Source organism: Anabrus simplex, chromosome 2, assembly GCF_040414725.1.
Source record: "Anabrus simplex isolate iqAnaSimp1 chromosome 2, ASM4041472v1, whole genome shotgun sequence".
Classification (NCBI taxonomy): Eukaryota; Metazoa; Arthropoda; class Insecta; order Orthoptera; family Tettigoniidae; genus Anabrus; species Anabrus simplex.
Window position 1 is genome coordinate 1,055,588,503 of NC_090266.1, and position 21,155 is coordinate 1,055,609,657.

General features: G+C 37.0%; 1 protein-coding gene across 3 annotated transcripts in view; it reads right to left on the bottom strand.

Annotated features, from left to right (window-relative positions):
* LOC136864685 (leucine-rich repeat flightless-interacting protein 2) overlaps window positions 1-21,155 on the bottom strand; it is a 337,500-nt gene that overhangs the window by 95,522 nt on the left and 220,823 nt on the right. For all 3 annotated transcript variants that reach the window (XM_067142000.2, XM_067141997.2, XM_067141999.2), the window contains 2 exons: window positions 15,679-15,795; window positions 5,305-5,461 (listed from right to left, as the gene is read on the bottom strand). In XM_067142000.2, coding sequence (XP_066998101.1) covers window positions 5,305-5,461; window positions 15,679-15,795 — 274 coding nt within the window. The remainder of the gene's footprint in view (window positions 1-5,304; window positions 5,462-15,678; window positions 15,796-21,155) is intronic.

Consider the following 21,155-nt stretch of genomic DNA (forward strand, 5'->3'; position numbering starts at 1 on the left):
CTGTATTGAATGACCTCTTCAAATATATACTGTGTAAAATACATTATATGCAACATAAGACAATGGTACATTTGAATATGCAAGTTAAAAGGTAAGAGGCAGTCCTGCAAATTATGTAAAACTTCATATGAAGTACTGTTCTTCACGTGTACATGCCAAGTTCAAATGGGGCACTATTGGCCACTGTAAGATATTTGCTAAAGTCCAATCACTATAAACTTATATTATCTTGTTAAATATACAGATTGAAGATGAATGTGCTGCTGAGGTTATAAAAGATGATGTAGTTCTATGATACTTGCTAACTATCTGTAAAAAGTAAAACATTAAAAACATTAATAAATTTAGTATTGATAAGGTGGATCTCTTTCTTTCTATGACATCCTACCTCCATAACCGACGACAGTGTGTTGTCATGGATGATAAGAGAATGGAGTGGAAATACAAAGTTAATGGTGTGCCACAAGGTTCTATACTCGGCCCCCTGTTATTTATTTTATATTTGAAAGACATCTCTTCTAAGTTGGAAAACTGAAACTACCATCTCTATGCCGACGACCTTCAAATTTACTGCCACACACAAGTGAATGACATAAATGCAGCTATTGAAAATATGAACCGAAACTTAGAGCAGATCAGCTGTTATGCAGCTGAGAATTCTCTCTCCATCAACCCAACGAAAACATAAGCTATCATACTAGGGCAGAGAAAAACTGCTTGCCCATTTACACAGTCTACAAATTCCAGTCATCCAACTAAATGGCGTTGCTATCCCATTCTGTAAATCAGTAAAAAGCCTTGGAGTCATTATAAATGAAACTTTAAACTGGGATGAGCATGTCGCTAACGTATGCGGGAAAGTTCATTCATCACTTCATCCCCTTAAGATTCACAAAACCGTATTACCTCTCAACTTAAAAATAAAACTGGTTCAAACATTGATACTTCCAATTTTCAACTATTGTGATGTTGTGTTGCTGGATGCTACCAGTGAACAAAATAGGAAATTGCAGAGAGCTTTAAACTCCTGCATTAGATTCTTTTTTCATTGAATTTTGCCTCGCATGTATCCCCTTTTTATGCACAACTTTCTTGGATAAAAGTAGAGCAGCAGAGAAATCACTATGTATCAACCCTTATCTATCGACTCTTGACTGAAAATATATCTGAATATCTCTCCAGTAATTTCCGTTTTCTATCTTCCTTTCATGACCGTGATACGCGATCTGGGTCAACAACTGCAATACCTCCACATCATACATCTGCCTTCAGTAATTCTTTCCTTGTGTCGGGCGCTAGAATATGGAATGCTTTATCCCCTGAAATTAGAAATTTTTCCTCATTAATTACCTTCAAAAGACAGTCTAAAGATTTCCTCTTGAACACGTAGGCTATATCATGTAGTTGTGTGTGAATGTGTGAGTGAATGTCTTGAGTAAATAGTTCCCAAAAGTTTACATAAATTACTGTTATATTGTACGAATTCCACCTAGAGTAGTTAATATTGAATATATTTTGCTCATTTTAGACTTAGGATGTAATCTTTTAGTTTATATTAAGTTATATTATTATTATATTATATACAGTGTGTTCAGTTTGAATATTAAGTTTGTATTCAGTATCAAGCCGCATAATGTGGTTAAATGTAAGAGAGGGCCAACAGCCCTAGCTTCGCCACAAATAAATAAATAAATAAATAAATAAATAAATAAATAAATAATGCATCAATTCTACACAACACGAACTTAATAATAATAATAATAATAATAATAATAATAATAATAATAATAATAATAATAATAATAATAATAATAATAATAATATTCTATAGATCAGGTGTTTATATGTGAGATTTGTGCTGGACAAAGCAGAGGCGGGACAGGTTTTTCTCCGGGTACTCTGGTTTTCCCTGTCATATTTCACTCTAGCAATACTCCATTAACATTTCGTTTCATCTATCACTGATTAATTTATCATTGCATGGGGGCTTCATTCATTCCATTCCTGACTTGGACGAATGACTCGAAACAGGCTGTGGATTTTCATTTTTACGTGTTTATATGCTTAAATGCAGTAACTGTCTGAACTCCTATATTGGTCAAACAGGTAGAAACTTTTTAAAAAAATAAGTTGCTTTACATCGCACCGACAGATGGATCTTACGGCGATGATAGGACAGGAAAGGGCCAGGAATGGGAAGGAATCGGCCGTGGCCTTAATAAGGTACAGCCCCAGCATTTGCCTGGTGTGAAAATGGGAAACCACGGGAAATCATCTTCAGGGCTGCCGACAGTGGGGTTCGAACCCACTATCTCCCGAATACTGGATACTGGCCGCACTTCAGCGACTGAAGCTATCGAGCTCGGTAGAAACTTTGACGCGAGGTACTTGGAACATGTAAATTCATATAAGTATAATAGATTTTCAGCTATGGGAAAACATATGATGGACTCAAACCATAAATTCACAAATATTGATGAAGATCTAAAAACCTTAAAAATGGTCAACAGGGCTCTCTTGGTCAATATCTTTGAGAATTGTATCATCCACCTGGATCAATTCTTTAATCCCAATTTCAACCTTTAAAAAAAAAAAAAAAAAAAAAAATCCAACTTTCTTTGATCTACTAACTCCTATTTTCAATAAAAAGAAGTTAAGTACACTAAACCCCCTTTTTCCCTCCAGCAATCACACACAATTCCACATTCCTCAGCCTCTCCTTAGGCCATTATTTTTTTCCATGTTGGAAACAAATGAATATCTCAACTCTTTCCCATCAACACCGTTCTGTTCATACTTGTTTCAGCTGAGCTGAGTTGTAGAAGATTCCTCAAGTGCTGGTATTTTAGTACTTTACCTGGTCTCCTGTGAGGTGCAGTCTTAAAATTGGAGGAAAGCTGAGAGCTTGCACAGGACATGTGTTTGTGATGAGTGTTTTTTTCAAATCTTTACTTATCTTCCACTGAATTTCATGCTTGCTTGATTTCATATATATTCATGTCTTACCTTAACTTTGATTTTGACTGATGATGGTCTGTGGTAAGACCAAAACTAGTTACAACAAATATATGTAACTTTCTTAAGTTACAAACAGTACTGAATAGGTGGAAACCTCTAGCTTTTGTTTTACACTATATTGCTCTTCAATACGGATTAATATGAAATTTATTACCTATGATACAGAGGATATGAAAACTATAACATCTGCACCCAACCAATACTACACTGAACAATGACTGAAGACTCGCTGCACCTGTCCATGAGAAAAAAACAGTCCTACCGCCAACAGTCAGTCCAGTGCTTGTCCCACAGTCGCACCCTCCACACTGGTGTCCCAGAATTTAGTCTCCACCAAAAAATCAAATTAAGTCTACCCGTGTCAGAAAACACGGGGAATGTTGGATAAGCGTAGGTCGGTTGAGCGGCACTCTACTGTACTTATTCTGTATGTAATGCTAGCAGAACAGAGAAATAAACCAATAATCTTGGCTGGATGCTACCAAATATGCTCCAAGCCAACTTATTTCTACAATAACTTCAAAGGATATATAAATTTCAACTGCAATAAATTAAGTCTCATGAGAAATTGCAGCCTCCAAAACATTTTATTGGAGGAATGACAAAGATAATCTGTGATCCTGACAATGATGGATATATACTCTCACAAGTGGGATGCAAGTAACTTCTAATTCACAGAAAAGTAATATTCTATTCATAGTTAATTTTAAGGAAAGGCTTGATAAAAAGTTCTACAACTGGTTTGTAGTACGGCTCCATGGCTAAATGGTTAGCGTGCTGGCCTTTGGTAACAGGGGTCCCGGTTTCAATTCTTGGCAGGGTCTGGAATTTTAACCATAATTGGTTAATTTTGCTGGCACGGGGACTGGGTGTATATGTCATCTTCATAATTATTTCATCCTCATCACGACACGCAGGTCGCCTACGGGTGTCAAATCGAAAGACCTGCATCTGATAATATAGATGTTGGCGAAACGCTGGCAAACAGGAACGAGTTAGCTGGAAAATTTATAATGTCCAATAATGGGCCATTTATATTGGTATTATTAGACCTGCATCTGGCAAGCTGAACTTGTCCTCTGACACTCCCGGCACTAAAAGCCATACGCCATTTCATTTTTCAACCACTTCGTACAAATTGCACCAAACATTTGTAGATCATTTTCACTGTGTTATATACCTGAAGGAAACAGCTCTTATAACCATTCTAACTCATGTTGAAACAAGATAGCAAGAAAGACTGGTCTTGTAACCAGCTGAGAGTTTACAATTAAAAGGACAACAGTAATAATAGAGTGATCACAATAGGGAATATGTTCTTCCTCTACCTTCTAACAGCCAACCAATATATGGTGTTGGCTAATTTTACCAAATTGTAACAGTAACAAAATTGAAGATAGAAGTTAATAATAATAATAATAATAATAATAATAATAATAATAATAATAATAATAATAATAATAATAATAATAATAATACAAATTAACATTTGAGAGTGTAGGTATAATTAAGGAACTGGAGAACTAAAGGGGAGAGACCCAGCTCAACAAAGGGAAAAATAGGTTAATACACATTTGATTGTTAAATATGCTATAATTGTTCTTGACAATTGCTGCACATATCTCAGTATTGGCATGCTTCCTGGCAACCAGAAGCAACTTCAGAATTTTAAGAATTTTAATATTTTAAAATAAAATGTTCAAAATTCCCCGTCTTTTTAACAATACATCACTGTTTCCTTTATAAATTCCAAGTTTATAAGAATTTTCGTACTTTTCCTTTTTTAAAGTGTGTATCAAACCTCCAGCTACAAAATGAACCTCAATCATTAACATAGACTGTGATTTGGATTTTTTGTCGGGTTTTTATTCCGAGCACCAGACAATATTAACATTTATGTAAATAAATATGTTATATAAAATCTATTTTACATCCTATTGATCTGAATGAGGACAGATTGTAGTACAACACTATGGGAGGAAACTCTGAAAAAAAAACAACAATTATCCGTGAAATAGTAAGAGAGTTACGAAGGAAACAGTGATGTGTGCAGCATTTGTCAACAACGTTTGTAGCATATATAACAATCGAATGAATATTGGCCTATTTTCCCCGTGTTGAGCTAGGTTTCCCCCCTTAAGTTAATGTTACTCTCTATTTGGGGATTCTTTTGTATATAGAATCCCTTATATTCAGAACACAGTAAGCCTCAAATCATCACAAAAATGATCTTTCATAGGACACATGAACAATACATTTTAATCTCAAGTTTCGATTCTACATTACCTAAGGAACCTTCTCCAGCAGTCTGTAACAATTCTGCATTTTCTATAGATACAAGGGCTTTTTTGGGTAGCCTTTTAGAATTATCTTTACTATCTTCACCACTGCTCTCATCTTCACTAGAAACCTGGTCATCACCAACTATCATCAGGCCAGCTTCCTGTAATAAATGAAATTAAATTGTCAATAACAGTGACAAGGTTCAATAATTAATGTAGACCTACATGTGCACTAACTATGTCTTTTAAATCAGAAATCGGCACAAAACCTCTCTGGCATTTGTTCTTACATTTATGATGTGATACATTTGTTCCCAACATTTCTACATAATATCAAAGTGGTCAAATAAGGACAGATCTGAAGTGGTGATGTAGCTGTCAAGTGCTCCAGAGGGATGGGTAGGGTGTAGTTCATGGATAAGGAGGGGTTAGCAGTTAGTAAGCAACAGAAAATATACCATATAATCCCAAATACTATCCACCACAAAATAAGATCTGCACCCTAAATTTCTAACGACAAAAATTGAAGGCTAAAGAAAACTGCATGTTTAATGATCAATTTTATTAAATTACTGCAAATGTGCCATAAAATTGCCGATTTCAAATACTTTGCAGTAATAGAAACATTACATAGAGTGTAAGTCCCTATAGCCTATAGTGAGAACACTTGTAATTATAGTTTTTCAAACGCCCCTTGGAAATTCCTGTATTAACCTTCGGGTACAATGAGTGCCATTTCCCCTAACAATCTGCTACTAAGAGTGATCCAAATGATCACAGAACACCAAGTGATTTAGTGTGTGTATTTCTCTGTTATCAATATTTAAACACTTATTTACATACATACAGAATCTTCAGTATCAATTTCCCACTATGTGCACTAGCAAGCTCTCTCACTGACATCAGAAGGCATGGCCAAGAGGTGCTGCAAACACCAATTATACAGTAATACCCCCTAACCCCGACTGGTGTAAACAAACATTCAAGTTCACATTGTGAAGGGAGAACAAGTTTTCGCAACAAGTGCGTAAATAACAATTTGTTAGAAATAAAGGCTGAAGAAAATGACCTCGTAATTTTAATACTAGGTACTGAAATTAAATAAGAATGTGATCATTCTCAAGAAATGACAGTGTGCATCACTTATTTCATAGGTTAAGTTATATATATTTTTGTGTCTGGTTAAATTCCAAAAAGGTTGTTCCTAGGTAAATTTATAGCAAAAAATGTTATTACTCTACTGGGGCTTGAAATATGTTTTCATGATACATGCACTGCCAGGAGTTAGGTTAGGTCAGTTGATGATGTTCAAATACAAAAACAGCAGTGTTTACCATAGAAGCCCATTCCTATAATTTTTAAGAATGAAATTGAACGTGCAAATCCACACAGTACTGGAATTAGAAAATAACTAACAAGTAAGCCGCAGCAAGGAAATCACCTGCAAAAATGTAAGTTTTGAACAAACCGACTGCCGTTTCACGTAAATTTTAATGCTGTTTTTTTTTTTGCATCTTTTCATATTTTTGTGAAAAATCAGCTAGCACACCACATGGTTCTGGTAACGTGGATGTGAGCGACAGAGTGAGATTTCAGCAGTTACCAAACCTCGTGACAAAACAATTGCTGCCACATTGATGCGCATTTGGAGCGATGTATTATGACATATGAAAAGTTTGAATGAGCAATTGGCCAAGCGGTTAGGTCATGCAGCTGTGAGCTTGTATTTGGGAGACCGTGGGTTCGAATCCCATTGCTGGCTCCAATGGTTTCCCTTTTTCAAAACAGGCAATGCTAGGGGCTTTACCTTAATTAAGGCTAATACCTTCCCAATCCTAGCCCATTTCCATCCTTCTGTTGCCAAAACTCTTCAATGTGTTGGTGCAACATTAAACCAGTAGCACGAAAAAATGAAGAGTTTGAACATAATCTGCACAAGATTTTCACAAGCAGTATTTTTTCAAAAATGTGCAGGTGGTATTTGGGATTATCGGGTATATCCAACAGTTAAGTATATAAATTTCATTATTCGTCCGTATTGAACCAAGATTACAATTCGTATCCACGTTATTCAATACCAATGCAATGGAAATAAATTAAAAGTTCTCTGAGAATGCTGATAGATCATAATATAATACAGAACAAATACCTGAAGTTTTTTTTATATTTTCAGTGGTTACCAGGAGAGCTATTTATCAATTAAACAAGGTACAGATTCTAAGCAGCAAATCAACATCTAAATTTCAATTACATGTGTAAATCTAAATTAGTATGAATTCATTGATACAGCACTTGATAGCTTACAGAATGTATGCACGCACATATAATGTTTCAAATACTGTATAATAATGGTTAAAAAGGAAAGACTTCAAAATATTAAACATACAAGAGAATACAGATAAAATGAAATTTATGACAATATGAACCATAATTTTTCAATAATCCAACCATAATTTTTCAATAATCTATCAAGTCATCTGTATTAGTTGAATTAAATATAAATTTCCCCATTCAGATAATCATGGAAACTATTTATTATAAAACAAAACTAAAAGATACTGTACTAAAAAAAAGTTCAGGAATTATTAATTTAGACCTTTTTGTCTGTTAATGCCAAAGTTAAGACTCAATTTTTCTTTATCAACTGTCTTTATTCAATTACCTATTATCTAAATGTCAAAGAGCTTTAATAGTATAGCATAGCCTTTACTATCAGCTTTCGAAGTATTTAATCCTTCCTACTCCTAAGGCCCATGAATAATAAAACATATCAATGTAATGTCTGAATTATCTTGTCTTCACCCAGTGAACATATACCGTATTTACATTAATAATCCCTGCACCCTAATTTTAGGAAAATCATTTTTAAAAAAATAAATAAATGAACTTAAGTTCCTTCCATCCAAAGAGTAATGTAGGCATAAATGAACATTTCATATCACTCTGTGAGGTCTTTACGCAAATATGTTGGTTTTTTTTTTTTTTTTTTTGCTAGGGGCTTTACGTCGCACCGACACAGATAGGTCTTATGGCGACGATGGGATAGGAAAGGCCTAGGAGTTGGAAGGAAGCGGCCGTGGCCTTAATTAAGGTATAGCCCCAGCATTTGCCTGGTGTGAAAATGGGAAACCACGGAAAACCATTTTCAGGGCTGCCGATAGTGGGATTCGAACCTATCTCCCGGATGCAAGCTCACAGCCACGCAAATATGAACCATGTACATTTATGGATTCAGCTGCTTTGCCAGAACATATGAGAGACAATAAAAATATATTATCACTGCTATAAAATATATCTGCCATGGAAATTAACAACTAGGCCTATTTAATTAATCTGAACTTGCAAGAGGCTAGATTCCTTGTAGATCAGAAGATTTGTTGTCTCTTGCATCACTAGAATCCTCTCTTAAACTACTTACAATTTCATCACACTCCACATCTAAAACTCTTCCCACATGCGGTCTCTTCCCACTCAGATAGTAACACGGCCAATGGTGGATAATTCTTTTCCTGGAATGTAAACATTTGAAACAGGCACACTGGTGAACCTGGGTGTTAGTTTTTGTGATATCGTCAATTATACGGTCAGGATACGTTTCCACGAACTTAATAAATACATTTAACACGACAGTCTTCTCCCTCCTCTGTCTATGTTTTACACGCACAGGAACCACTCTGTGCATGACCACTGCAGTTAACAGACCCAAGGGCGTGGGTTCATAATCTCTGCAGCTGCTACAACTAGCAGATACAAAGGAGATTTCCGCGAGCAGATACTGGATGTTTAAGATATCTGCTAGAAGATTAAAACAGTAGGCTTAATATTATTTTTGCACTCAATACTTCATACCTGACCTGTCATAAACAACTCGTTACAACCGTACAATATTTATAAATGGACAAAGGAAGTGTGAAGCAGTCTAAATCACTTGGTTTTGTTGACACCTACTTTATTACTTGATAGGAAAGTGTGGTTTCTTTCGCTTGCTTTATTGGAATAAGTTACAAAGGCTTTTAAAAATATACAAACTGTATATAAATTAGCAAATAAAAATTATAAATAGTACATGAATCAGCAAATAAAAATGATAAACAGTACATGAATTAGCAAAGTGCAGGAGTCACATACAAAAAACGCAAACACATTATTGTCCTACGATTGTAGCCAGCAGTGTCCAGCATCCTGCAATAGAAAAACCGTACTGAAATAGTGTATCTTAAAATTGCACAGAAATGCACAGTATAAAATAAGATACTGTACACTGAAGCTCCCTTACCTGTAATCTTCTTAGCGTTCATCATCACTGACAGAATCGCAGTCCTCCTCCTTGTCACCATCATCGTTCTCCCACAGCACATCATCCTTGGTTCCATCCAGCAAATTAGAGATCCCAGATTTCTTGAAACTATACTCCACCAGTCGCAGACGAATGGAATCCCAAGCATGTTTTATCCATTTACAAAATGATGATGATGATGATTGTTGTTTAAAGGGGCCTAACAGCTCGGTCATCAGTCCCTCATTTACAAATCTGCCTTATTTCTTGGTGCTTGATTTTACCAGCAGGCATAAATTTGTGCGCTTCGCCTGCCATCCAACGTGTATACAGTTGTTTCGTTGCCCCCTTAACAAGGCTGGTTAATGCACACGTCAAGTGGTTCGAGAATTGATGTAGACCTGGAATTATTAACAAGTTAGTTTTACTCCTTGTCAAAACATCGTGAACTTCTTGAGCAATTGCCCGCGAAAACTATCTAAAAGGAGTATATTTTTGAGATTTAGTAATGCTCCAGGGCACCGTTGCCAAACCTCTTCACCCAGTCTGCAACTAGGCTTTTGGACTGCGCTTTTACGATAATGCCTTTCATGTTTATTTTTGGAACTGTTTTCCATTTAAATATGACGTATGGGGGCAGTATAACTGTACACCTTTGCTTCTTATTTCCGCCAGTTCTAATTGTGATGTTGGACGCACAATATTTTTTTAAACAGTATAATCAAGCAGCAATTTGAAGAAAACTGGTATCCAGTCTGCGTTGTAATTTGATCACATATTTGTGGAAATTCACAGTTCATAATCTGCTGGAAGACGCTGAGCGATGACAGTTTTTCTTCAAAAACTATAGCCACAACGTTCATAAAATCTCGAAAGCCATCAATGACTAGCTTTGAATCCCGTGTCAGCTAGTTCTTTTGCATAATCTGTTAGCTTCATACTTGTGATCATAGTTCTTTTGCAATCGACTGGGTCTGAAGTTAGTACATTTCACTTGTAACAGCACATATGAATTGTCTCTTTCCTTCAATACATGCACATCATATTGCTTTAATCTCAGCAAACTTAGCTTTCTGTCCACGAAATGCCCAGCGATTACTACTAGTTTGCTGAAGCCGTAACTTATTTTTTTGCCAGTCACGAATACAACTCTTGTCCACGTAGTGTTTCCTTCCTGCTGCACGATTTCTAATTTATTCTGCATCTTCTACGATTTGCAGCATTTCTTTGGTCGTGAAAGACCTATAGCCTGCACCTTTAGTTGCTATCTCGAACACGTGATTCATTTCAACTGATGCACACAGAAGAATGACACCACGACCCACGGAGAGTTGCCAAATGTGTTTGGCACAGTCCTGTTACATGGATTTTATAAATCTGCAGTTTTTCTCCAAATCCCACTAGAATTTCAAACTACTATATTTATTGGAAAAGGGGCATGGTTGAAAATATTCAATCACGTATTGAATGACATGACAACCAATATATCACAGTTTATATTAATTTCCAAATTATACAACATGCAAAATAGGTGCATTCGATCATTTCCAGACACTATGACACTCTAGACAGCGTGGCCTGCAGGGTAAGGGCCAGCTGACGGCATACCAAATGGGAAGTGCTGTGATCACCTGTTGACAGTTCACCGTTCCCTTTTTTTTTTTTTTTTTTTTTACGTTGCACCAACACAGATAGTCCTTATGGCGACGATGGGACAGTAAAGGGCTAGGAGTGGGAAGGAAGCTACTGTGGCCTTAATAAAAGGTACAGCATTTGCCTGGTGTGAAAATGGGAAAACACGGAAAACCATTTTCAGGGCTGCCAATAGTGGGGTTCGAACCCACTATCTCCCGAATACTGGACACTGGCCACACATACGTGAACGCAGCTATCGAGCTATGTACAGGTCATCGAGACCGGGACCATATATGCTTCTGACTGACACACAGCGAGTCCCTTGTCATCTGAGCAGAGCCGCAAAAAGTTACGACAGATTATTACACCGGAAAGACTCCAATTTCTTAATTTCCTGTTTTCAGCAAAATAATAAATAAAGCCATGATGCATCATTATGCACACGTTTTACTTACATTAACTTTAAAATATAAAGTCTCACTTTCTAGTACATATTACTGAGCTTGATAGCTGCAGTCGCTGAAGTGCGGCCAGTATCAAGTATTCAGAATATGGTCGGTTCGAACCTCACTGTTGGCAGCCCTGAAGATTGTTTTCTGTGGTTTCCCATTTTTACACCAGGCAAATGTTGGGGCTCTACATTGATCAAGGCCACGGCTGGTTCCTTCCAACACCTAGCCCTTTCCTGTCCCATCATCACCATAAGACCTATCGTGCCGGCAACGGCGGTACAAAACTAAGGCCCCGTAATAGAAATTTTAAAAACTTACGCATTACACTCCAGGCCGGCTGCGAAAGACTGACTAGACGACGAGCAACAGCTGTGTGCGAGTGACGTCACAGCCCGCCTCGCCGCGACACAGAGCCTAGGCTAATGTGGAATGTTCTTCGAGTTTCTATGGGTAATAACTTTCCCCACAATAATAATTAGACAAATTTAACATCATCGTGTAACCCGATCCCTTATCTACGTTCCTGCAAAGTTTCACGTAAATCTGACATGAGGTGATGAAGTTATGGAACGAGATGTGAAGGCCCGGATCAGATATAAATACAGTATTGCTTCGCTCAGCAGAGCAGTGCGTGGCCTGAGTGTGTGGCCAGAGTGTGTATGTGCACGCTAGGCAGCGGAGTTAATACAGTCGGTTCGCGAGGACCGTGATCTAGTGTGAAGCAGCTATCAATCTTCGAGTCCGTGGACTTTAACCCAATTGCGTCGAATATGGACTTGTATGGATTTCTTTATACTGTGAGTGATAAACTTTTACTCCGACGGGACGCGATATAAATTGTGCTTCGTCTGAACATTATCAAGTGACTGTTTATTCTACACGAGTGTCTAAGACTTGCGAATGTTTTCGAGTGCTCGTAATTTGAAGTTTAATGTTGTGGACAGGACTTAGAACAGTTTGCTCCTTACATAGTTAAATACTTCAAGTTTGTGAGACTGTGTTTTAATCCAGATTTACTCGATTGCAAGCATGACTACGCCACTAATTTACCATTTCATGAACTGTGTAAATATTTGTAGGTCATGAACTGTAAACTGTGCATGTGTGAACTGTGCATTTCAATTCTACTAAACAGCACATTTCAATTCTACGAACATTCAGTTGTGCGTTTCGATTTTACGAACAGTCGAACCGAGGACTGTCAATACACGATTAATTTCGTCTTGTGATTTCATGTTATTATCAATACGTGAATGAGTTCGAATTCACGAGTGAAACATCTTTATTTCCTAATCCAATTAAATTACGTTGAACAGTGCTTCAAACTAAGAACCAAGTCGTGCGGCATTACTTTACGTTATGCCAAGTGCCACAAACTTCAAGTGACTCTGTTAAAATTCGACGATAAGTTTCGAGTGGACTTTTATTTTATGAGTATTAAACTTACATGCTCATTCGAGTTTAGTGGCCTTCTTTTCATTTAACACGGGACAATATTTAGTGACATTTCACCGTGTGATAAACTTTCAAAGATACATTTTTTTTCGTGTATGAACCTTGTTAAAACCATTGATAAACTTTCCTCTCATCTGTGCAGAAGCAGTCTTTGCATTAACTCGCCCCAAGGCTTAACGATGTTCATTCACGTTCATCGTTCACGAGGACTACCTCAATGCCCTTCATCAGCACCGTATGGATCTTCAAGACGTCCAATGGATCTTCTAAAACTTCCATCGGGGGAGGAATGGTGGTTCACTGGTATGGGAAAAGGAGGAGCTGCCGGAATCCAAGGACATCGCCAGCCCTAGGACGAGGAACATTTTCTACTGTATCTGCTGTACAGAGGTGACATGACTTTGAATTTATTAATAAACTCAGAGGAAAAATTTTAAGATTTATTTCTAAACAAACCCTCTCCCTCTGTACGCACTTCAACGAATGGTACACGCCCTGCGTCTCATGTCTACCGAAGTACCACATTTACTGTTACACTATCAACGTCACTGTGACGTAAAGCAACTTGGGAGGCGAAGGGGGGGGACTGATACTTATTTGGGACTGTCAGTACCATACCTGCCAACTTTACAAAACCAAAAGTCAGGAGATTTAGATATGAAAATCACGAAAAATCGGGAGGAATCAGGAGATTAAATTGGTCAAACTGCTTATTCTACATGTCTTGCGCAATACAGGAGTACTACGGTATGTTATAACTAGTGCCCGTATTTTTTAAAAATGCATATGCAAATTTTGAACGTTAGCGCATATATAGATATATTTTTCTCTTATGTGTGATCGAATATCTAATATTTCTGAACGAAATGAAATATATATTGAACTCTATATATGTTTTACATCCCTTGGCGACACGAGAAACCTTCCCTGATCAAGGAGTGTGCTTTCAGTGTCGGAGACGGATAATGACTGTTTTTAAACAGATATTTCTTGATGATGCTTGTTGTTTAAAGGGGCCTAACATCTAAGGTCATCAGCCCTTCTGACATTTCAATCCACAAGCAACTACATAAGTAGAATCAGGCAGTCTTTGCCAGAAGAATGTTCCAAGCAATCAGTGCCAGTGCACAAGTATTGCCTAGTTACGTCCATCGACGTAGGACGATCATTTTCAGCATGTTAATTAATTCTGTCCAACAAGAGAAAGTCATTGACCCCTGTAAACATTGAACAATTGTTAACCTACTGTCATGCATCATTTTACAAGAATGAAACCTGTTTATCAATTTAACACCGAGTTAAAATTAAATAATCCGTTTGGTAAGTATTTTTTTAATTTTTAGTGCATATTTTTGTGCGTATTTTAAACATTTTTAATGCATACATGCATGCATTTTTTGGAGTTTTTACTGCATATGAATTCGGGCCCTAGTTAGAACACTTACTGTCTCAAAATCCGACTGTTGTTATACAAGGCTAAAAATTACACATCTCTATTCCCTCACAGGGAGTATGTGAGTGACATGATCAGTCTCTGATAAGTCTTCCGAAAACAGTACGAACTCGTGCTCCACACGTGTGAATCAGTCATGCACTTAGATGTCATTAATTAGCAAATGCATAGATGAATGTATTGCATCACGCACCCACGCAATTATGCGAGCGCAATGTTATTTTAATAAAGAAATAAATTAAAACTCGCCAGAATTGTCTCCAAATGGCTCCTAAAATCTCTAGACAAGTCACTAGCTGCTATCTTTTGAAATTATGTCACTAAATTACTTTAAAAAAGATTCCAAATCCAGCCACTAGTTTCTAGAATTGACTAGACAGATTTGAGCGAACACGAACATAGCACGGGAGAACGAGAGGTTCACAATCGATATACACGTTTCAATAAACATCGCACATTCGCGCGTATTTCTCATATTAATAAACGTTTATATTTAATTTGAAAGCGGCCAATGTGCGAAGGATTTCTGGCCACTGGCGTACAAGCAGGAAAACCACTGAAATGGCAACATTTGGGCCCATGCACAAATACACACGTTTTCCATCATAGCAACCCCGTTCAGATTAGTTTATATTCATAATAGTTTGTACATTTACTTCCTTTAAGTTGCCAGGCATTTGTTATCACCTTGCTAGTGGCGAATTAATGCCAATATTGAAAACTAGGTGAGCCAGGAGTGTTGCCAACCTTGACGCAAATAAAACCCGCACCCCAAATTCCTACCTCAACATTTTCAAAAAAATATGTAGGGATTATTTGTGTAAATACAGTATATTAAATTTTGCTATATTTGTACAGAAGAACAAACTTTGCTTCCTTTCCTTCAATGTCACCTCCCCATGCATGGGGTCAGAGGAATATTCGGTCTCATTTTGGAACTTGGTCCGAGATTTAAGGCCCTTCCATCTGCCACAAGCTTGTCCTAACAGCACTCATGTAGGAAGATGAGTGGCTAGACCACAGTGCCAGTAACCCCTCACCCCGTTTTCTCAGCAAAACAAAACTGTCGGATTTGATAAATTTAACCTATGAACATTCAAAACTCACATGAATGAGTCGATCTCTCTCCTCCAATTGAGTTTTACACCAATCTAGATCATCCTTCAGTTTGGTTGATGCTCTCTTCAACTGATCATGTTCTCGACACTTATCCCGATGTTCTCGCTGGAAAGAAAGAAACAAAGATGTACAACGAATTAGCAGAAATAAGAGAATTGTTTCATCACTATATAAGATCATGATCTTCTTTAGCATGTGATGATTCAGTTATAGATTAAAACAAAGTATGATTAGATTCAGTTGGTTATATTCAGTTTCTAATGATTTAAAGATAAGAGGTATGGAACTAAGTGAGGCCGCAGAGCTAGTTACAAATAGAGGAGGCATTTAGTAAATTCAGAGAGGCTTGAGGAATGAACGCTGAATGGCATAACAGCCTATAATGAAGATGGATGTATGTATGTATGTATGTATGTATGTATGTATGTATGTATGTACGTACGTGTCATTTTAAACCTTTGTATTGTTGGATCAGCAATTTTAATAGTCTTTGGTCTAATTGGTTTATTTAATGTAAATTCAGCTCTTTCATTAGTATCTTTTCTTGCTACGACATTCAAAACTTTTAGACCCTGCCGAACTGTACTGATGAGATTCCACTGTATATGCTAACACAGAAAGGAATATAACATCGCAGAAATCATACCTCAAAAAGAGGAATTTTTAATAACCCACAATGCATTTTATAAATATATTGTACACAATAACTCTTGCAAGACCATAACTGGGCACATGGAGCATGAAGGACATATTGAAAGATCATTCTGAAACTCTTTTTACACTCCTTTGGCAGTAATGGAGGTCAAAATTCTTGCAAAAGAACAATAGTATTGAGGACCAACATCAAATATCAATACCACAGGGGCATGGTTAAAGGGTTGTTGCTCATGTCAAAGACTAGTCCAGACAATGTGGAATCTAGTCTGACATGTTCAGTGGAGACCGGTCTAGTGGTTGTGTTGGCCAAATTATTGATGAACACCTTGAAGAGTATGCTGAGTTTTTCAAGTAGTGTGAGGGCAGGCAATGTCCTGTTGAAATATCATTAATTCCCTGTACAAGTGTGAATGGTAGCAGATGAGACAATTTTTTTTGTAAGCTCAACACAAGATGCAAATATACACTGCAGATTGTGACTCTCCACACCATGATTATTAGTACTGATCACATGTACCAGTGCCATATAAAATATGGAACGTGTCACTCACCTGGTTGACAGTGCACGCTTAAGTGACCATCAAAAGCACTGTGGCAGGATTTCCTCACATCGCTCAACACAAGCCTATGGAACAAACGAGAACCTCAAAATTTTGGAAAGAGAATTTTCTCTTGAATAATATTATAAGTAGAGGCCAGGAATTAGGCAAAATGCTTTTTTTTTTTTTTTTTTTTAAAATCTGGAAGGATGTATCAAAGTGTCAAATAGAGATAGACATGTTTCCATACATTTGTGAACAATATGACCAGTTATTATTTCGACTTCTTTTGCAGCTTCTGTTGCCTATTTGAATATTTCAATGCTTTTTGTTTGCAATTTTTGAGTTATGGATACGTTCTGCTATTATTTACAGATTAAAATTAATCAATGAAAATAAAATAAAATGTAATTCCAATGTAGGGTATTACTGTAAAAAGAACAATTTCATTTTAATTTAATTTAATAGATAAACATAACATTTTCTCAAAGAAACCAACTGGTCAGGAGGGTTGCCAGGTCCAGTACCTATTATGTTACAATTTTGCTTTACGCGGCACCGACACAGATAGATCTTATGGTGATGATGGGATAGGAAAAGGCTAGGAGTGGGAAGGAAGCGACCGTTACCTTAATTTATTTTGCCTGGTGTGAAAATGGGAAACCACATAAAACCATCCCCAGGACTGCCGACAGAGTTTGAACCTACTATCTCCCGAATGCAAGCGGATAGCTACGTGATCCAAACAGTGTGGCCACTTGCTCAGTCCTGCTATGTTAGATTAAGTATTAAAAAATGATGGAAGCGTGTATTAAGTAGCTTACATTGAACAATTTTTATTATTGTAGTACCAATTGTAGTCATTTTTAAATGCCTACATTTCTAGATACATATTTACCTGCCTATTTCATTTAAAATAAATGCCTGAATTTTCAGTCTCTAGTTATAAGCTTGAAGATAGGAATTCTGGTAGAATTCTACAGAGTATGAAAGGGAGAATACAGACTAACTGATCAACATCAAGTGAAGAGTTCTTCAGTGTCACTGAAAAGGAAACCAACCCAACTGTGGGTGGAGAGAGAAAAATGAGTGTGACACATGAAGTGGCCAGCAGTCCCACCTTTACCGACTTCCCGCTGCTTACTCCTATCTATGCGGTACTTAAATGAGCAAACTTTCACACTCCAAAACAATTGCTAAATATATGACTGGGCATATAATTTTGATATGGCTGAATAAAGCATTCCTACTAAAGTCGTTGTACCAAATCTCAATCAGATCAGAGACTTACAGATGGAAGGGTTTCCTTGCGAGTAAAACACAATGCAAGAGTTCAGCGAGTTACAACAGATTAATCTCGGGATGTGAAAACATAATAGAGTAAAGAAAGGGAACAAGTAGTACATGTATGAGTGTAAAAGCCAAAAGAACAATTTAGAACGGCAGCACTTCGATGGCCAAGCTTCAAGGTAGCAGTGAAAACAGTGATCCATTTATGCAGAGATATCTAAAGGGAACACATGATGGTTTTGAATTAGGTGCATCAGTGGAAAATGCACAAATGGCGGACTGACCTACAAAACACTCTGACAATTACTCAAATAACGCTGTGTTATTTTATGTTGAAACTAAAAAGAAAAGATTTTGAGTCTGGTCGAGAAAATTACATTACTGGATAAGATTAAATGGTAACCACGTTAGTCATATGCAAATCCAGAGGTGCTAAAATGAAATGCTTTTGCCATTACACTTCAGTCAAGGTGTGCATCAGTGGGCTGCAGTTGAAAGGCTACGCAGAATCCTTTCTTAAGAAGTTAGCTCACCTTGGATTCAAAGTTACATATGAATGATGGTCACTATGAAAAGTACAAAATCAAATTAACATAGTGTCCACAGAAATGTTCTCTCAAGTTTCCCCGACTTTTCCTGACCTACTAAGAAAAATTTTCCTGATTCACTAAAACTGAGTGACAAGTTAATTTGCTGAACAGCATGTTTAATGAACAAAAGGAAATTCCAGCCTTCACCATTCCCACAGCTGGCTTAATTCTCTCTTCACTTCCTTTTTTTAAATTATTTATGGAACAACAATTACACTTACGGTACTTTATATATAAACAAAATGTTTCAAGGTAACATGTAGGCATTTACCTTATTTCCAAGGAACGAAGTACAACTAACTTATTAATAGAGTAATTCAAACACAAAATTAAAATTATTTTACCACAGCAATCTAATACTATTTCATGTGGATTTAAAGCACTCTTGAGATCAAAAGCAATTAACTTGTGTTTCTAATATAGGTGAAGATAATGAATTCCAATTAGTCTAGGCCTATATTCAAAACAGTTTTCAAATTTGATAACAAATCAGTCAGGAAAGATAGGAATGAAAAAGAAAAATTTGCACTCATCGAAAACGTTACCGTTTTCATTTTATGTTTTCTAGAACTACTTTCTTCCCTTCACTTTCAGCACCCTGCTTTTCTCTTTCAATTTTCCTGTTCTTCCTCCAAATCTTTCAATTGTAATTCAATTTTCCTTTTTCCCATTTTTTCTTTCCCTCTTCTGATTGCTTTTATTTTTTTATTTTCCAGATATGACTGCTAACTACTCCTTGAGGCTTGGATCAAGGTCAGCATAATTCTATTGATGGTAACATTCCTCGAACCACCAACGTGTTTCAAACTATCATAAATTATTCTCTGGGACACAAATGGTTCTTCTAAAAGATTTTAGACTCGTAAATGTTTATTGACAGAAGAGCCTGTCTCAACAAATGCACTACCATGGGATGAAATGAAATAGTTTCATTACAGACCAGAAATCTTCATATTTCTGATCTTCCCCTAAAAGATTGTACTAAAATTCATCCAAACGCAAGTCATCCATTCTTTTAGAAATGAAGTCATTAATTTGTTTGTTGATTCTTGCATTGTTCTAAGCTTCCTCGGTTAGCAGACAGAACTGTCATTAGGCTCTTGCAGCACTTTTATCACATATTCTTGTATGGCTGTACAAGTTTTCAAGAACATCAATCCTTTTCATTGGTAAACTGGATTTGAAAAATATTATTTTAGGGTCTAGGGCAGTAAGACCCCCCTGCTAAATGTGATTTTAGAGGACTTTTCTCTCTTGAGTTTTTCTAACAAAGTGATTTTTGAACTCATTCTTACAAGTAACTTTTTCCTTTTCAGAACATTTAACTTGTTTGAGTAAGCTCTTGGCAGCATAACCAATATCCACCTTTTCTAATGAAAGCAAATTGGCACTATCTTGTAAGTCTAAAATATTTTAACTTTTAAAAGTATTTGCTTCAGCTATCTCTTCAGACTTAAATCTCATCATGTTTTTTTATGAGTTCAAGCAACATAAAAAGGTAAGGCACCATAGGTTTCCCACTTTGAAATCTTCTGAGGAAAGGTTCAACATCTGACAAAATACTTCTAAAAGCACTTCATTTTGCTTAAGTAGTGGATTCTTCACAGCTTCTCGTAAGGTATTGGGTTTCTGTTGTTTATTTCAGTGTATGTTTTCACAAATTTCTCAGTGTGATCATATATTTTTAGAGCTTGATCAACACAGCATCCATTTTCAACCACCTTATTACAATGAACTTGTAAGGAAATGAGGTGCTTCTTGTTATGACTGTATACTTAGCACGTTGAGCAAAGCTATCTTTAAAAAGATTGTACAGACACCTGAATGTCCGGCTCCATGGCTAAATGGTTAGCGTGCTGGCCTTTGGTCACAAGGGTCCCGGGTTTGATTCCCGGCAGGGTCAGGAATTTTAACCATCATTGGTTAATTCCACTGGCACGGGGGCTGGGAGTATGTGTCGTCATCATTATTTCATCCCCATCACGAAGAGCAGGTCGCCTGCGGGTGTCAAATCAAAAAGACCTGCACCCGGCAAGCCGAAGTCCTCTGACACCTCCTGGCACTAAAAGTCATACACCATTTCATTTTCAACCCACCTAATAAGTGATCCGCAGTTGCCCTGCCTAAAAATACACTATTCCAATACCTTGTTGCAAACCCCCTGTGGGTGGGGTGGTAGAACAACACCCACGGTATCTTCTGCCATTTGTAAGAGGCAACTAAAAGGGGCTCCAGGAGCTCTGAACTTTGGAGCATGGGTTGGCGACCATGGGGCCTGTAGCTGAATCCTGGCACTGCTTCCACTTACTTGTGTTGGGCTCCTTACTTTCATCTATCCTATTTGACCTTCCTTGGTCAACTCTCGTTCTTTTCTGACCCTGACAGTATT